This window comes from Pygocentrus nattereri, chromosome 22, assembly GCF_015220715.1.
Source record: "Pygocentrus nattereri isolate fPygNat1 chromosome 22, fPygNat1.pri, whole genome shotgun sequence".
NCBI lineage: Eukaryota > Metazoa > Chordata > Actinopteri > Characiformes > Serrasalmidae > Pygocentrus > Pygocentrus nattereri.
Genome location: NC_051232.1, coordinates 17,965,414 through 17,982,938, shown reverse-complemented (window position 1 = coordinate 17,982,938; position 17,525 = coordinate 17,965,414). Strand labels below are relative to the sequence as shown.

The 17,525-nt window shown below is 38.5% G+C and overlaps 1 protein-coding gene across 1 annotated transcript; it reads left to right on the top strand.

Moving 5' to 3' along the window:
- The first annotated feature begins 233 nt into the window (after window positions 1-233).
- LOC108434306 lies at window positions 234-15,180 on the top strand. Its single transcript, XM_017709332.2, has 2 exons — window positions 234-372; window positions 13,462-15,180. The coding sequence occupies exon 2, from the start codon at window positions 13,481-13,483 to the stop codon at window positions 14,207-14,209; it is 729 nt and encodes a 242-aa protein (XP_017564821.1). The 5' UTR covers window positions 234-372; window positions 13,462-13,480; the 3' UTR covers window positions 14,210-15,180.
- The last annotated feature ends 2,345 nt before the right edge of the window (window positions 15,181-17,525 follow it).

The window sequence follows — 17,525 nt, the reverse complement described above, 5'->3', positions numbered from 1 at the left end:
GGTCTGGTATTTTGTGAAATGGAAAAAGACCCTAAATGAACTCTAAACATGTTGTCTTTGTAAGAGCTATAATTGCTTTAGAGCAGCACATTGAGGATTCAGACAACATGACTTCTATGTATTCTGCCAAACTCATTCTTGAACATTGTTCGGAACAGTTTAGTACCGCCTTTACTCAGCATGAGCTGAATCTCACTCTAGAAGAGTCACCCCCCCCACTTTCTCCCTCCTATGTCAAGAGTTTCTGTTTCCTAGCTAATGTGCTCTCCCTTTCTCTTTCTCTCCCTGCCTCTCTTTGTCTGTGTGGAGTCTCAGCCTCCCCTCATAACTGCAGTAAACAACGGCGGAATACACATCTGCGAGCAGATAAAGGTATAGTCTTCATTGCTTGTTGTATTCTCACTTTAGACGTCATTCTGCTGATGAACTACAATTTATGAGCAAAAGGTCAAATATGTGGGCAGATTTCAGAATACCTCTGTGAGCTTAATAAAGGAAGACGGCTTTTGTGTTACTTTTAGCACAACTAGCATCTTATCTTACTTAGGCATAACCCAGACAGTGTGGTCAGAATTCAAGCACAAAGTCTGCTGCAATTTTGATTACATTGTCTGTTCCACACAAAATGTGGTCAAATAGTAACAACACAAAATGTGTGTTTGAGTTTCAAACAGGCTACTGTGGTTTGAGTAATGGCCGATGCAATAAATAGGCGGTAACACACTAGTGTAAAACGTGTTTTGTTGTTTAACTGAAAAACTGCACTTCATATGGATGAAAGCAAATTAGCTGGTTCAAAAAACTTGGGTCAAATGCATTTGTTTACTTTTTTGAAAGGCTTTAAATGAGTCCATTCAGTTCAATGTCTTAAAAATCAATCAGCCTCTTTTTTCATTCTTTACAGTGTTTACTCTGTGTTGTTAAAGTATTTGAATATTTGCATCTATACGTGCTTAAGACACTCGGCTTAGAGTTAGAAATCGTTTCGTCATTTAAACAACGTAGGAAACACTCATTGAGATGGAAAACCAAGGTAGATATTAACTATATACAAAGTCTAATTGTCCAAACCAATAAACCAAAAACAGAGAAGCAAGTTCACAAACTCTGTCCTTTGCTCTTTACTTTGTCTCCATTAGTCAACCATTGATAAACATTGATACATAGGCTGATAAAAATAGAATGAGTGAAGAAGGCCTGTTCATATGGTTGTGGTTCAAAATTTGAAAACTCTTGCTATAATGTTAGGATCTTTCTGCTTATCTTCTAAAAGTAGAAGTGATACAACCCAGGACTGCAAGCTCAAAAATACTCATTCTTCAGAGACATTAACTCATACAGGCTTTTGACCTCTCTGGCATAATGTCTCAGAGCACACTTTTCTGGTTCAAAGTGACCGAAATTATGAATAAATATTCCCTTAATCAGTAATCAAATAGATCAGATATTGTAATCAATAACCAAACAGGTAGTATTGACTAAGAGAGAATATTGAAAGGATGGGCCTTAGTCTGTCTTCATAGGGGATTCTAGACATGGGGAAGCCCCTGGATTATAGAGGCTGTTGTTCAAGTTGACCTTCAAAACCTGTTGAAACCAGTTTTCAGAGTGAGCTCATCATGCAATACTTACTTACATACTTCATCACACCAATAAAGATATAAAAAAAGGGGTTTCGTGATGATCTTTGCATTGTGGTTGTCTGCGAACCATCTTGCCACTTAAAGCTCAATAAAGAGAGGGCCTTTTCCCTGCTTCCACAAGAACTCAGCAGCTGAAGTCTTTTTATTCCTTTTGTCCTTTTTCACCCTTTGCTGATATTCTTTTTATTCTTTTAACCCTTTTTTAAGACGTTAGGCTACAGTTACTTATCCAGGCTATAGAATAGAGATACCCTTATATGTCTAGACACCGGGCAGAAGAAGCAGCTCTTGGTCCTGACAAAGGCCAAGAATCAGGCCTGAATACTTGGAGGTAACCACCGCCTTTAGCAACAAAAAAGAATTGAACTGCTGATTTAATTATAATTTATAATTTGAACTATAACTGTCACATTAATAATCCTCATGGCTTTCAGTAATTTACGCTTGCATTTTTGGACACTTTGACCACAAGCCAGCATGATATGTTTTCATAGATTCATTAGTAGAGAATCAGAACTGAAACCAAAACACTGTAACTGGACTACATCTGGCTTCAAAAAAGGGGGGGGCTTTCCACTCAGCTCAGCTCTGAAGCACAATGCTGAAGTTTATCTTTACCTTCGAGAATCAGAAACTAACTATTTAACTATAACCATCAAACAGTATCAAATCTTGTAGAACAAAGGCAGATTTGACTAAGTATCAGTGTAAATTAGAATAATAACTAAGTCAGCTTGGGCTAAATTACAGTCATGCCTGCTCTTGTTTTTTTTACATAGCTTAGCACACTGTCTGTTGGGTGGAGCAAATCTACAACTCCATTTCCAAAAAAAATGGGACACTGTGCAAAAAGTAAATAAAAGCGAAATACAATGATGTTTAAATAATGTAAAACCTATATTTCATTGAAAACAGTACAAAGACAACAAATCAATTTTTGAAACTTAGAAATGTTATTATTATTTTTAAAAATATTGGTCCATTTTTAATTTAATGCCAACAACACGTTCCAAAAAGTTGGGATGGGGTCAACAAAAGGCTGGTAAAGTTTTGTAATGCTCAAAAAACACCCGGTGGTTAATTGGCAACAGGTCAGTAACATGACTGGGTATTAAATGAAAATTTCAGAGAGGCGGAGTCTTTCAGAAGTAGAGATGAGGAGGAGTTCACCACTTTGTGAAAGACTGCACAATCAAGTAGTGCAACAATTCAAGAAGAATGTTTCCCAACATAAAATAGCAAAGAACTTTTGCTTTTCATCATCTATGGTACATAATAACATTAAAAGAATCAGAGAATCTGGAGAAATCTCTGTATGCGTGCTTCTGAAAGTCTCTGAAAGCAGTTCATAGCTGCATCCATAAATGCAAGTTAAAGGTCTAAAACACAAAAAAGACATCATATATAAACAGGAACCAGGAATGCTGCCACCTTCTCTTAAAATGGACTGAGGGGAAGCGGAAAAGTGTCCTGTGTTCCAATATATCATTTGAAATACTTTTTGGAAATCATACCGTTGTGTCCTCTGGGCTAAAGACCACTCAGCCTGTTATCAGTGCCCAGTATTAATGATGAGAGGGGTGCATTAGTGCACATTGCATTGGGGAAATGCAAAACTGTGAAGGTGCCACTAAGAGGCTAAAGCACATGTTTTGATGGCATATGCTACCATCCAGACAACGTCTTTTTCAGGGAATGCCTTGCTTATTTCAGCAAGACAGTGTTAAACCACATTCTGCACTGTATTACAGCAGCATTGCTCTGTATTTTAGGTGCTAAACTGGCCTACTTGCAGTCCAGACCTGTCACTGATAACATTTGCTGCATTATGAAATGAAAAATATGGCAAAAGAGACCCGGAACCCTTGAGTATCTGAAATATTATATGAGACAAGACCAAGAAAGCATTTTACTTTCAAAACTACATCAGTTCATCTCCTCAGTTCAAAACACTTACAGTGTTGGTAAAAGAAGAGATGATGAAACACAGTGGTAAACCTGCCCCCGTCCCAACTTTTTCGGAATGTGTTTTTGGCATTAAATTCAAAATGGGCATATATTTTTCAAATAACAATAACATTTTTCAGTTTCAACATTTCATGTTTGTTGTCTTTATAGTATTTTCCTTTAAAAATATGGTTTACATGATTTGCTTATGACTGCATCCTATTTTCATTTACGTTCAACACAGCGTCCCAACTTTTTTGGGAAATGGACTTGTACCTGTCAGATGTGGTAAAATGGAAAGAATTACTAGTTATAATAAGTTATATTATCACATACACTGTAAAGAATAGTTAGTTAGTTACTGAACTTGACAGGGTGTTACACTGCTACAATGGCAGGCCTTCACTGGCTGCCGTGTTTGTCCACAATCCTGCTGGGCTCTGTTGTTGGTCCTCGTCATGCTGCCTCTTTCGTCGTCTTGTTCTGCTTCTTCCTCTACAGTCCTCTGCTGGGCTCAGTCTTCTCTGTCATTCACATTTGAGTTTGTGGCAGTGCCATTTTCCTTTTATCTGCTGGCAAGTGTGATCCCACTTCTGACACCAAATGTCAAAATAAATGAAATCAAATCACGTTTATTGCCACATCACATTTACACAGGTGAAAATCTTTGTTGATAGGGCAACTAAGACACCTTGCATGTGGTTGCTCTGTGAGGCTGGGTCTTCTACGCATCCATGGCTGAATGAGCAAGTAGCGGGTCGCTAGACAGTAGTCTTAAGGTCTGATCATTTGTGACTTTTAAACTTATCTGTGACCACATGTCATAACAGAAAAGTAGTTCATGCTAAAAACACATTTTAACCTCCACATAGTGGTTGAAATGGCCTTTGACCTTTTCTCTAAGGATAGTCTGGGGGTTTAACAATCCAGTGTTCCTTTCTCCTTCTGTGACCAAATGACAGTAACAGTCATAAATTACGGGTCATGCTGTGCGCAAGAAGATAATCAGTACAGCATATTATCGTCAGCGTATGTCCAAACATTTCCAGTTTAGGCACTAAATAAACATTCCAAGCTTACTGGGCAAAAGTACTGAATTGATGGAACAGAAGTAGCTTTAAAAGGGTTAAACAGAGCAATCAGAAGCCAGCTTGCCAGAGCGGGGAGCAGTTAGATTTGCTGCAAGGTCAATGGTAGTAGGACGTTAACTATGTTATGGAACAGAAAGTGACAGCCAAACTGCTAGAAGCAGCTGTGTTTAAGTCTCTTTCATTCAGTTGTTTTGCATTAGTTTCTTTGTTTTTAATTTTAGCCATTTTAAATGAATCATCATGATTTTATCTACATTATAAAACTTCTTATTGTCTGATGAATTCTTCAAATAAATCTGGCACAAAGGCAGCATATGTTGCTGCAGAAAGTGTTCAGCATTAAGAGTATCTTTACAGGTGCACGTTGTTCATGCAATGGGCACTAATATACCTCTATACCATGACTGGTGCTGGCTTTTCAACTTTATGCTGGTAGCAATCTGAATGACCCTTTACTTCTTTGACGCAGACAATACAATGTCCATAAACAATCTGAAAGGTTGACACTTCAGACCACAAGACACACTTCCATTGTGCATCAGTCCTTTTCAGATAAGTTTGAGTCCTGAGAAGTCGGCAGAATTTCTGGAAGTTGTTTTTTTTTTTTGAATACTTTATTTTAGCTTATTTTGGTTGTATAATCAGTTCAAACTAACAAAAAGAGTGTACATATCAGACAATCTAACCCAACCCCCTCCTATCAAGCACATTAAAAAAAATAAATAAATAAAAATAATAATACCAACAGAATGATATGATAATAATAGTAAAAATAACAACAACAGTGACAGTAGCATGTACAATAGCAGCATTGAAGAAGAGAAAGAGGAAAAAAAAAAAAAAAAAAAAAAAAAAAAAAAGGGTCTTACATTTACTTACATTTGTGGTCTTACATTTACTTAAAATAACTGATTATTGGATTCCAAATATGGTTAATGTACTTCTGTGCACTTGGTCGACGGCTACATAAATGCTCCATAGAGGCAAAATTGAGCATCTCAGCTAGCCAATGTTTGAACGATGGAGCTGAAGGCGATTTCCAATTTAAAAGGAGCAGCTTCTTGGCCACAATCATAGCAGCCATCACCACCTGTTGTATCTTGTAAGGGAAGGTGGATGATAATGCAGAACACCCGCATATTACGATTATGGGATCAAAGTCTAATTTTATTTCAAGGATTTTGGAAAGCCAATCAAAAATTCTTGACCAAAAGGTCTGCAACACAGGGCAGGTTATAAACATATGAGTCAAAGAGCCCTCCTCAATTTTGCATCTTTCACAGAGAGGTGAGATGGATTCAAAAATCTTATGTAATTTGGTCCTGGAGTAATGCAGCCGGTGAAGCACTTTAAACTGAATCAGCCTGTATCGAGAATTTACAGAGCAGCATAATACCCGAGACAGGCTCTCCACCCACACCTCTTCTGTAATTTCGCTACCAATCTCTCTCGCCCAGGCCTCTCTAAATTTAGTTGTGTCTGGAGTAGATCTCAAAACTGTGATAAAATGTGAAATCAATTGTTTAGATGTGGGGTCTGTGTGTAAAAAACCAAATAATGTGTGATCGCTTGGCTTTGATTCAAAATGAGAAATATTTTGTCTTACGTAATGCCGAAGCTGTAAATAACGGAAAAAATGTATATGCGAAAGGTTAAATTTATCTTTGAATTGATTAAATGAAATAAAGGTCCCATCTACATACAAGTCCTCTATAGTTCTTAGTCCTTTGCTTTCGAAAACAGAAAAGGCTTTATCCATCTTAGCAGGTAGAAAGAAATGGTTACACATAATTGGGGTATAGACTGAAGTTAGTGGTGCATTAGTGAAGCGTTTGATCTGGTTTAAGATCTTAAGTGAGTTTTTAATAATGAAATTGTTATTTATTAAAGTATTGCTAGGTGACACCTTAGAAAACAGAAAGACCGGTAAGGATGTCTTTGTAACTGATCCGGCCTCATATTTAACCCACAGTGGTGTAGAATTCAAAATGAGTCCCTCACGTGATCCCAGTTGCCAAAAGGAAATTGCTCTGGCGTTTGCAGCCCAGTAATAGTGTTTAAAGTTGGGCAGGCCTAGTCCACCATCGACTGAAGCTTTCTGTAGATGCATTTTGGAAATACGTGGGGTCTTCTGAGCCCAGACAAAGGATGAGACAATTGCATCCAGTTGTTGAAAAAAAGAGTTTGGGAGGAAAATAGGAAGATTTTGAAAAATATATAAAATTCTTGGGAGTGTAATCATTTTAACTGCATTTATTCTACCAATCAAAGACAAGGGGAGCAATTTCCACCTTTCAACGTCTGTTCTTAACTTTTCTAACGCAGCTTGAAAGTTTAACCTAAATATTGTTTTTGGATCCCAGGAAATCTGAAGCCCAAGATAAGTTAAATGTTCCCTGGCCACCTTAAAGGGAAAGGAGGCCAAAAGATTTGGATCAAAATTTTGAGAGAGTGGCATCAATTCGCTTTTATTCCAGTTAATTGTGTATCCTGACAGCTGACCAAATAGTTTTAGATATTCCAGGAGAGAGGGGATAGAAGATACAGGATCTGAGATGCACAGAAGCAGATCATCTGCATAAAGAATGACTAGAGCCTCCAGATCTCCCATTTTAATACCACGAATGTCTGGATGTTTCCGTATTCCCACTGCAAGAGGCTCTAATGCAATATTGAAAAGAAGTGGGGAGAGGGGATCCCCTTGTCGAACACCACGCTGAAGTGAAAAAGGAGTTGAACGGTCAGCATTGGTTAAAATGGAAGATGATGGATGCAAATATATGGCCTTAACCAAATCAATAAAAAAGTCCCCAAATCCAAATTTCCTCAATGCATAAAGCATATAGGGCCATTCCACTTGGTCAAAGGCTTTTTGTGCATCAAGTGAAACAACAGCCGCAGTGGAATTGCTTTTTTGTGCCACACGCATGGCATTAAGAAGCAAACGCACATTACAAAAGGAAAATCTACCAGGAATAAACCCTGTCTGATCAGGGTGAATGATCTCTGATATGTGTTTAGCTAATCGATTGGCCATTATCTTAGATATTATTTTTTGATCAAAATTGAGCAGGGCAATGGGTCTATATGAGGCGGGGTCTGTATCATCCTTCCCCTTTTTCAGCAAAAGACATATGTTGGCATGATATAAGGAATCAGGGAATTGTTTGTTTACAATAGATTCGTCATACATTCTCCGCAGAAACGGGCAGAGCTTGGAAGAAAAAAATTTATAGAATTCACAGCCAAAACCATCTGGCCCAGCTGCTTTACCAGAAGGAAAGCTTTTAATGGCCTCAAGGATCTCAGACTGAGTAACAGGGGAATCCAGTGACTCTCTAGCTGAGTCAGATAGTCTCGGCAAGGCAAGATCTTTAAAGAAAGAGTCCAGTTCAGATTCTGAAGCCGAGAATTTGGCAGAGTACAATTCTGTGTAAAAATCTCTAAATCTATTGTTGATCTCCTTATGATCCGTAATTAAATCCCCTGATCTTGACTGAATCCTATGAATGGCTTGTTTCGCACGAATTCCTCTAAGCTGCCTTGCCAAAAGTCCCTCTGGTTTGTCTCCCAACTCAAATTGTTTCCTCTTAAGTTTAAGTAAAAGGTGCTCAACTCTCTGTCTGAGAATAGTATTATATTCATACCTAAGTTGTAAAATTTTATTATAATCTGAAATTGAAAGGGAAGACTTATATTTCTGTTCTGTTATTTTTAGCATATTCTCAATTTCAACAAGTCTCCGATTCATTTCTTTTTTCTTTGAGGATTCGAATGCCAAAATATAGCCACGGACAACAACTTTGAGCGTTTCCCAGAGAGTGGAGTCTGATACATCTGCTGTGTCGTTAAATTCTGCGAATTCTGCGAACTTTACCTTCATATAATTGACAAAGGCAGGATCTGATAAAAGATTAGAATTAAACTGCCATGCATACGCTGGTTTGGAGACAATGTTCTGAAGCTCACATGTAATTGGGCTGTGATCGGATATTAATATATTATGATATTTAACATTGCAAACTTTGGATACCAACTCAGAAGACACAAGGAAGTAATCAATCCTTGTATAAGACTTATGTACATGTGAGTAATATGAATAGTCCCTGCCAGTTGGATGACATAGCCTCCAGATATCCACCATGTTCCCTGCTTTGAGTAGATTATTAAGAGTTTGTACTGTGGCCAACGTGGGTGGAGTCTTAGTAGAGAGTCTATCCAGATATGGATCTAAATAGCAGTTGAAATCACCTCCCATAATAATATTCTCACTCAAGGCAAGTGGGATCAGACCAAAGATTTTACGAAAAAAATCAGGACAATCAAAATTAGGGCCATAGATATTAATCAGTGTGAGAGGAAATGAATTAATATGGCCAGATACAATAATGTATCGGCCCTGTGGATCTGCTATCATCTTCTCAAGATGAAATGGGATATTTTTTTTAAAAAGAATAGCCACACCCCTAGCTTTTGAAGAAAATGAGGCCTGGAATACCTGGGATATCCAACGTGCTCTAAACGTAGATTGCTGGGTGGGACTAATATGCGTTTCTTGTAAAAAAATTATATCAGCTTTCAACATCTTCAGATGCGAGAAAACCCGACCCCTTTTGATTGGATGACCCATTCCTCTAACATTCCATGAGGCTAAGGTGATGCCAGAAGTACAAGTATTAATCCTAGATGACATCTGACTCATAGTGCACAGGAGTAAGCTTGTCTGAAGAGACCAAAGAAACTGCAAGAAAAGGAAGACTGACAACTAGAGAAAAAAATAGAAACATACAACTAAAAAAGAAAAAAACCCACCCCTCTGTCCCAAACCCACAAATAGACCTATTCCCACCCCGGGAATGTCTAAATAATCCCATAAGTTTAGGTAGGCCAACAGCTATAGAGTAACTACCTCTACTACGCAAACCTGCAGCAACGGCTGTCAGGGGCCCCAGAACCAAGCAAATCACATAACACAAAAAGAGAAGTTGGATCACACATGTCTCTAAATACTTAAAAAAGGGAATAAATTAACATAAAATATTATTCTGTTCCAATACAAACTTATATTCAACAATATCCACGGACACTCTAATATTTATAATGCAACTGCACGCATCTTATTGTACAAGAAGGATAAATATTAACAGTGAAGAATCAAAATAAAGAGTATAGTAAAATGAAAAAAAATAACGACTGCCGTAAACACGGCAGTTTTAAAAATAGTAATAAAACAATATGACACAGTTCACATCTAAGCCGAACGATAACAAGTAGTTTTGAACAAATTTTTAGGTAATGTTCCGCTTTTACCTCTTTGTAGGTCAAAAGACTAAATAAGCTCACCCTTCACTCATCCTTGTTGGTCTTCGAGACAGAACTCACAAATGCCTTCGCTTCTGCCAGTTCAGAAAAGCTCCGTGAATGACCATCAACCTCGACGTGAAGCCTCGCAGGATACCGAAGAAAGTGAGTTATTTTCAAGTTCCTGAGCTCTTGCAACACCTCCGTGAATTGCTTCCTTTTCTCCATAACGGAGCTGGTGTAGTCCGGAAAAATGAGCACTTTATGTCCTTGAAATTGAAGAGGACCATGGGATCTCCGGAGCTGCAAGATCTTTTCCTTAACTTGAAATAGATGAATCCGTGCAATGAACGGTCGAGGCTTGGCACCCTCAGCCGGGCGAGGACGGAGCGATCTATGCGCTCGGTCCACCAGTAAGGGCAGTTTGAAGTTTTCTTCACCCAAAAGTTTGGGCAGCAAACCCGCCACAAAATCCGTGGGGCGCGTTCCCTCCGTTCCTTCTGGAATTCCAATTATTCGTATGTTGTTTCGTCTGGATCGGCCTTCCAGATCGTCTATTTTCAACTGCATGGTGGCGTTGGCTCTCTCTAGCCCCTTCAGCGCTGTCTCTAGTGCATCAATTCGTGAGTCATGAGCCGAGACAGTTTCGCCGAGCGAACTCAGTGCTTCTTTAAAATCTTTCAGCTCCGTCCGGACCGCCGCCAGGGTTTGCTCCATGTTGCTTAGCCGAGAGGAGATATTATCGAGCCCACCTTGGACAGACGTTGTCAAGTTCTTAGCCCACGTTGGAGGAGAATCGGCGACTGTTTCGCCGGATTCCGACATGCCACGTGTGGGAGAAGCAGTTGAGGCCGGTTGACGATTCTCCGTATCCTTTGAGCTTTTGGCCGATTTCGGAGCCATTTCAAACCAAATTGTCACTGTGTCGATGTCAAACTGTGCTAGTAGAGTTCGGAAACTAAGGAACACTCAAATTTCCAAAATAAGTAGTAGAAAAACTGAGTTAAATCAGCTTGGCCTGGAGCCCCCAGCTAAAACGCGTCTACTCCATTACGTGCTCCCTGGCGCCCCTCCTTTCTGGAAGTTGTTGACGTGATTTCTGCTGTGGGTAGTACAGGTTTAACATTTTTGAAGATTTTATAATGTTCTTGGTCTAAAAGTGCTCCTGTTCCTACTTGTTTGGAACATGAGTTTCAGAATGAGCATACGTCTAAAATTCATTGAGTCGATAAAGTAAAGCATTCTTGTCATAGTATTGTTTTCAGTTTACTACAAATCAAAGTGCATTTACAAATCACTGCTTTCTGTTTCTCATATTTTACCTACTGTCCCGATTTTTTTGGAATAGTACAAACACAAGTGTATGGTTAGAAAGTGTAGGATATGCACTTTCAACAGAATTTGTAATGAGTAATAATTACCAAATGATTGTGTTATTGCTGGTGAGAACTTCAACTTCCAAGGATAAAGGACCCATATCATGGAAAAACTGACAAGAAGTCACCAAGCCTGCTCCTGGAGATGCTATTTCCAGTAGAGCTCACTTTCAAACCTAACTGAACACAACTGATCCAGCTCAGAAGTTCAATTACTTAGATGGATCTGGTTAGATTTGGGCTTCATGCTCTCCTTCAGTACCATCCATGTCTCTGTTCACACTTGGTATTATTCATCTTGAGTGATTTGATCAGCAAGATGTGTAGCTGTTCACACTTGACATCTCAATGTGTTTCAATTACCCTTCCAGTCCAGTCAATGAATCAGATCACTGGTTATGTATTTGAGACACGTGGAGATACCAAGTGTGAAGGGCTACACATTTTGCTGTCCACTTATGAAGCGCCAACACAAATTATTTATTGTTCTGTCCTGATTTTTTACTAGTTACTAGTATTTTTATAGACTTTGTCACTTGGATCTATCTTTTAACTCTATTTAACTCTACGAAAAACCTCATATTCAGCAGTCTATAGCAGTTTAGCCCCGCCCGTTCACACTGAGGTTATAGTGAGTGTCTTTGCCAGACTGCTTTCTGAATTAGCCACAATAAAGGAAAGCCAATCAGAACAGAGCTCATTTATATAATCAGTCTTAAAGATACAGTAACGAACACAATTTTGATCCTACAGGGTAAACAGAGGTTGGAAAGTAATCATATAACATTGAATTATGGCACTTTTGGTTCATAAACCAACTCAAATGTCATAAGTGTAAAAGGAAACAGTACAAAAAACATGTAGACATTTGGGTCATTAAAACAGTAATTATAAAAGTTTTTTTATTGAATGCAGTTGCATTTAAGATCACATTTCTTTTTAGATTAACGATGACGATTAATGAGAGACAGACCTTCTCAGGGCCTCTGACTAATATTCCTAATATGAATGTATAATAGTTATGAAGAGTTGAATACAAATTGAATTTACTTTTGGTTTCAATTTGAAAAGTTAAATTCATTATAAGGGCTATGAAACATGATTTAGTGGTGGAAATTTGACGCACATGTTGCACGTTGTCCTTTCTCTCAATCCCTGTCTTTCTGTCTTTCTGCTTTTGTTTTCTGTTTTTTCTGTGTCATGAGCTTTTGGCTACCATGTATCTTTGTTTTTGTTATGCTAACTCCTCCCTGACCTCAGCCCTGTTCCTTGTTTCCGAGCCCTGTCCTCTCATGAGTCTCAGGTGGTCCTTGTCTTCTGTGTTAGTATATTTACCCCTGTGTTCCCTTGGTTTTCTAGCCAGCAGTCTTGCATGTTCCTGGTTATATTCATTATGTTTTCTTTGTGTTGGTCCAAACTTGGTGTTTCATAGTTTATCTAGCCAGCTCATGTCCTTACTAGATCTGTGTTTTGTTGTGTTCTCCATGGATCCCAGTACTGCCTATCTGATGTTTGGATTATCCACATGAGCTAAATTCACCTGTGCATGTACTGCACCTTCTTATATGCCTCGTCAGATCCTATGTTACAGTTACTTATACAAATTAATATAATTATTGAGCATTTGGGTTTTATACATTGTGAGTGTATGCTTAAAACAAACCATTGTTTTAAGCCATTGTTGATACTAAGTCAATGTTCTGAGAAAATAAGTCATTATTTTGAGAGGCTAATGCAACATTTTGAGGAAATAAGTAATTATTTCTAATTTCTAAGTCAATATTTTGAGACAATAATAATATTGTTTAGCCAATATTTACAATGTACAATTGGGTATTTTAATAAATAAATAAATGAATAAATATGAAATGCATCTGAACTGCTGATTGATAAGAGGAAAAGCAGAAAAAGAAGACAATCTCAGGGCTTTTGATATTTGTAATGAATTGTACTCTAAATGAAAATGTAAGTAATAAAAAAATGAGTACATGTATTCAGTTTCATTACTACTGAAGTATAAAAGTACCTCCCATGGGAAGATATGATGAATTCTAATGACAAGTTAGTGGTTTCTAACAAGTAATTTTTATTTTGTCTGTTTAGATCTTCATAAAGACCGACTATGCTCAAAATGAAGACGCTGAACGAATTGACCCATCTGAAGGAGTCCAGATTTGGACGGCCCGAACCAAGACATGGTCTCAAACTACTGTACTGGTTCGCCAAGGATTGTGTCTCTTTGAATCAGTATGGTATGTTTCCAAAGTGCGATCCAGAGAATGGAGACTTTGGTTTCCACCCTTTCGAGAACAGGTACGACAAGAATGGTTTTCAACTCCTGCCTGATTTAGACACCTCCTACTACGTGGTGGGCAATCTGAATTCCGCAGGAGCGGATGAGCTGCCTGATTACGTCAGTGAAGATTACACTGGTCTCATGGATGACAGTAACATGGACCGCATCATTGTTAGCCTTGATGATGACGACATGTTTGACAGAGTTTATGTGACTGAGCATGACAACCGGATACACTACAACCCCAACGCTACCTACCGCATCAGCAAAGGCCTCCTACAGATTGTCAGCACCCTGGATTTGCAGGACTTTCTCCGAAAAACTGGATATTTGGGACCCTCAGACTACATTTTTCAAGGTGTTTTAATAAGCCGTGACCCTCAACCTGTCAACACAAATGCTGCCTCTACGACTCCAAAAGTGAATGCTCCACAGAACCGGGACTGTCGTATCGAGATTGACTCAGCACTTGTGTCAGCGTATTATGTTAATGATTGGACCACCACCGGATATTCCTCTAGGAGAAAGAAGTGTTGTGAATGCACTATACTCTAAATTCATCTCAGTCTCAAATGCTATCCTTCCAAAAATGCTTGTTTTTGGGCTTACCTACCAATCATTCCTGAAGCAACTGTAATTTTTACATTTTTATGTAGATTTAAAAGGGTGTCCTTTTAAGGGTGTCCTTGGCTGCAGTGTGCTTTGTAATTTGCTTAAAACTGATAAATCAACCATGTGCCCAAGTTGAAGACTGAAAATAATTACATTTGTCAGATTACATCAGGGCTGCCCAAAGTGAGGCCCTCATCCTAAATTTGGCCCAGTAAGGACATTTGATTTAGCCTGCCAGAGAGATACCTAACCCCCCCCCCCCCCTCCCCCTCAGCCAATGAGAACACATTCATACAAGTTATTTTTTTAGCTTCTCATCTTTCCTGTAAACTTGCATAGTTTTAGTAATAAAACATATGAAATCTAAATAAATCTATGACTCTTGACACAGCTTGATTGCAACATAATTTAAGAGCACTTGTAGGAACATTTGCAGGTAGCAATTAGTAGCGTTCAGTCATCTTTTCACTGAACTTAAAGGAAACCATAAGTATTTCAAAAACACACATGCTCTGGGAATGTCTATTTTCAATGCTAGCTATATTTTTTGGTTATGATGCTCTCATCACCAAAAAATAATACACTGTGATTTGTTTGAGAGCTCATTTGCATATTGCAGGTGGAGCTAACCAGGATCTTTATTCTGATTTCTCCATCTGAGCATATTCAATTAAGGTTGGAGCTAAAGTCTGGAGGAAGGACGCTGGTGATGTTATATGAAGTAGTTGCTGTAAATTTGTAGTAATTCTACCACCTCATCTTCATGCTTCTGCTGTACATAGATGTCCATGCTATTTTAAAATGTTTTAATGTGTTACAAATACTTTTCACGTTATCGCCCTCATTTTTGAACTATTACTAAAACAAGAGACAACATGATTTTAAGTGCCTAAATAAATCACTGTACACCAAAACATCTTGCTTATCCATCTTTGCAGCAACAGAACTCATTTTATCATTTGGAGATTTCAGGGATACAACTTAAAATTTCTACCTGTGTTGTGTAGCATTTCTAGTGACATAAAACAAGTATTCAGATACTTTTGTTTTTTGTTTATTCATATTCTTCCAGTGCATAAATCCACTTCTAATTCACACACAATGTCTTTTCACTTTATACAATATTTATAAGCATAAAAAAAAAAAAAACTTGGCCAGGCCTTGCAAGCATCTTCACCTTCTTTTGAAAGCAGGATGGAGTTATATTGACTTTATTTGTTGTCATTGTCTTATTGAAATGTCCATCTTCACTCTCATCTTGGCTGATGAGATTGAATTTTCATCTACTCTACCCCAGTACATCTGAGAGCTGAGCATTGACTGAGCATCAGCCAATTATTAAGTCTATCATTAGGCAAGTAAAGACCATCTTTATGCAAAAATCTTCAAACAGTAGGAAAACAAACCCTTGAGATCTACCACCCTGGAGAGTCAGAGATACAACACACCTGGCTGTTTCTGGACTGTGGTATTTACAGTAGTGAGAAGAAAACTGAAGGACATTTGGGAATAGCAGAACAAGCTGTTCAGAACGAAATGAATAAGATGAAAGAATTAGCTCTCTCTTAGCAGAGTGTGGGAGTTGAGTACTGCACTTATACTTCCAGTGCCTCAAGCTCCATGTGAGACCTAGCCCAAGACCCATCTAATGGCATACAAAACTGTTCAAAAACACAATTAGGATCCTTATTATCTATATTTGTGGTACATCAGTTGGGGTTTGCGGACAAAATTACTCTCGGTTGTGAGTTGATTGACATTTCTGATCATCCCAGCAAAGAGAACTTGGCCCTTTATTATTACCATCCTCATATGTGCTGCAAAACTGCTCGGCTATTTGAATCCCAGTGTTTAAGCAGCCTTGGCCCACACACTTACCCTTGTATGATGGTTTTGATACTGATAGTGTCGAAGGTGGGAAAGCTTATCTAAATACTCAAGTATTTCATTTTAATCAAACAGCAACTTTCTCCATGGCAACAAAGTAATCTGTGGAGGACATATACTTGACACGCTGATAAATCTTTTTTTAGAAAATATACAGGGTGCAGATATTTCCTGTGTAAGAAAGAAGGGAAATAAAACATCTGCCTCTGTGGTTTATGCTTGTTCTTTCAAATGGTTACAAACTTCTTCTAGAAACAGGACTCCTGTCCTGAATTTAAGGTTCACCCCTGAAGGGTACATCCATATTTGGCAAGGTTTTACTCTGTAAATAATCTTAAGCTGAATACCATCTGTTCTGAAGTGCATATACACTGCTCAAAAAAGGGAACACTTAAACAACACAATATAACTCCAAGTAAATCAAACTTCTGTGAAACTTAGGAAGCAACACTGATTGACAATCAGTTTCACCTGCTGTTGTGCAAATGGAACAGACAACAGGTGGAAATTATTGGCAATCAGGCAAGACACACTCAATAAAGGAGTGGTTCTGCAGGTGGGGACCACAGACCACTTCTCAGTACCTTTCTGCTTTCTGGCTGATGTTTTGGCCACTTTTGAATGTTGGTGGTGCTTTCACACTCGTGGTAGCATGAGACGGACTCTACAACCCACACAAGAGGCCCTATTGTTCAGTCACATTCCAGCAGCAAAGTATGTGTGTAACGCGGGGGAGCGATGATAAGGCAGATGCATACGCTGAGAGAAGTGAGATTTATTAGGGACAAATCCACAATCAAGGTCTAAACAGTCCGGCGTCAAAGAGCCAGCATGGAGAGATTGAGGGGCAGAAAGAACGAAAAAGGAACACAGACTAGACACACAACAAAGCCAGAACAAACAACACCATACAAACACCAGCAACTAACAAGGGAAAACACAGGGCTTAAATGCAAGAACAATGAGGGTTAACAAGACACAGGTGAAAACAATCAAGGGCGGAGTCTAGAAACAAGGCGTCAGAACAGGGAAGAATCAAAACAAGGAAGTATATGCACAAGACCAGGTAAACAAAATCACATGGAGAACTGGGAGGTGCCAATCATGACAATGCGTTGAACATTCAGAACTGTCTTCTGAACAAAAGTTATGTTATACTTTCATCTAATTTTGCATATTTTCATTGCCTTAAAGTTTTTGGCATACTTTCTTTGCTGTCCACATTTCTATATGAAACATATCCAGCAACAGATGGACTACAGTCTGCAATTTCTCATCTGTGTAGTGGATTTATAGGGTCGGGGTTTCTCATGAAGTGACCAACTTACACCAAACCAACTGGGCCCAAAACTTGTTTTCAGTTAATTCTAGT

Excerpts from the sequence above, each read along its gene's own strand:
- LOC108434306 (XM_017709332.2), top strand. The coding sequence starts at position 13,481 with ATGCTCAAAATGAAGACGCTGAACGAATTGACCCATCTGAAGGAGTCC.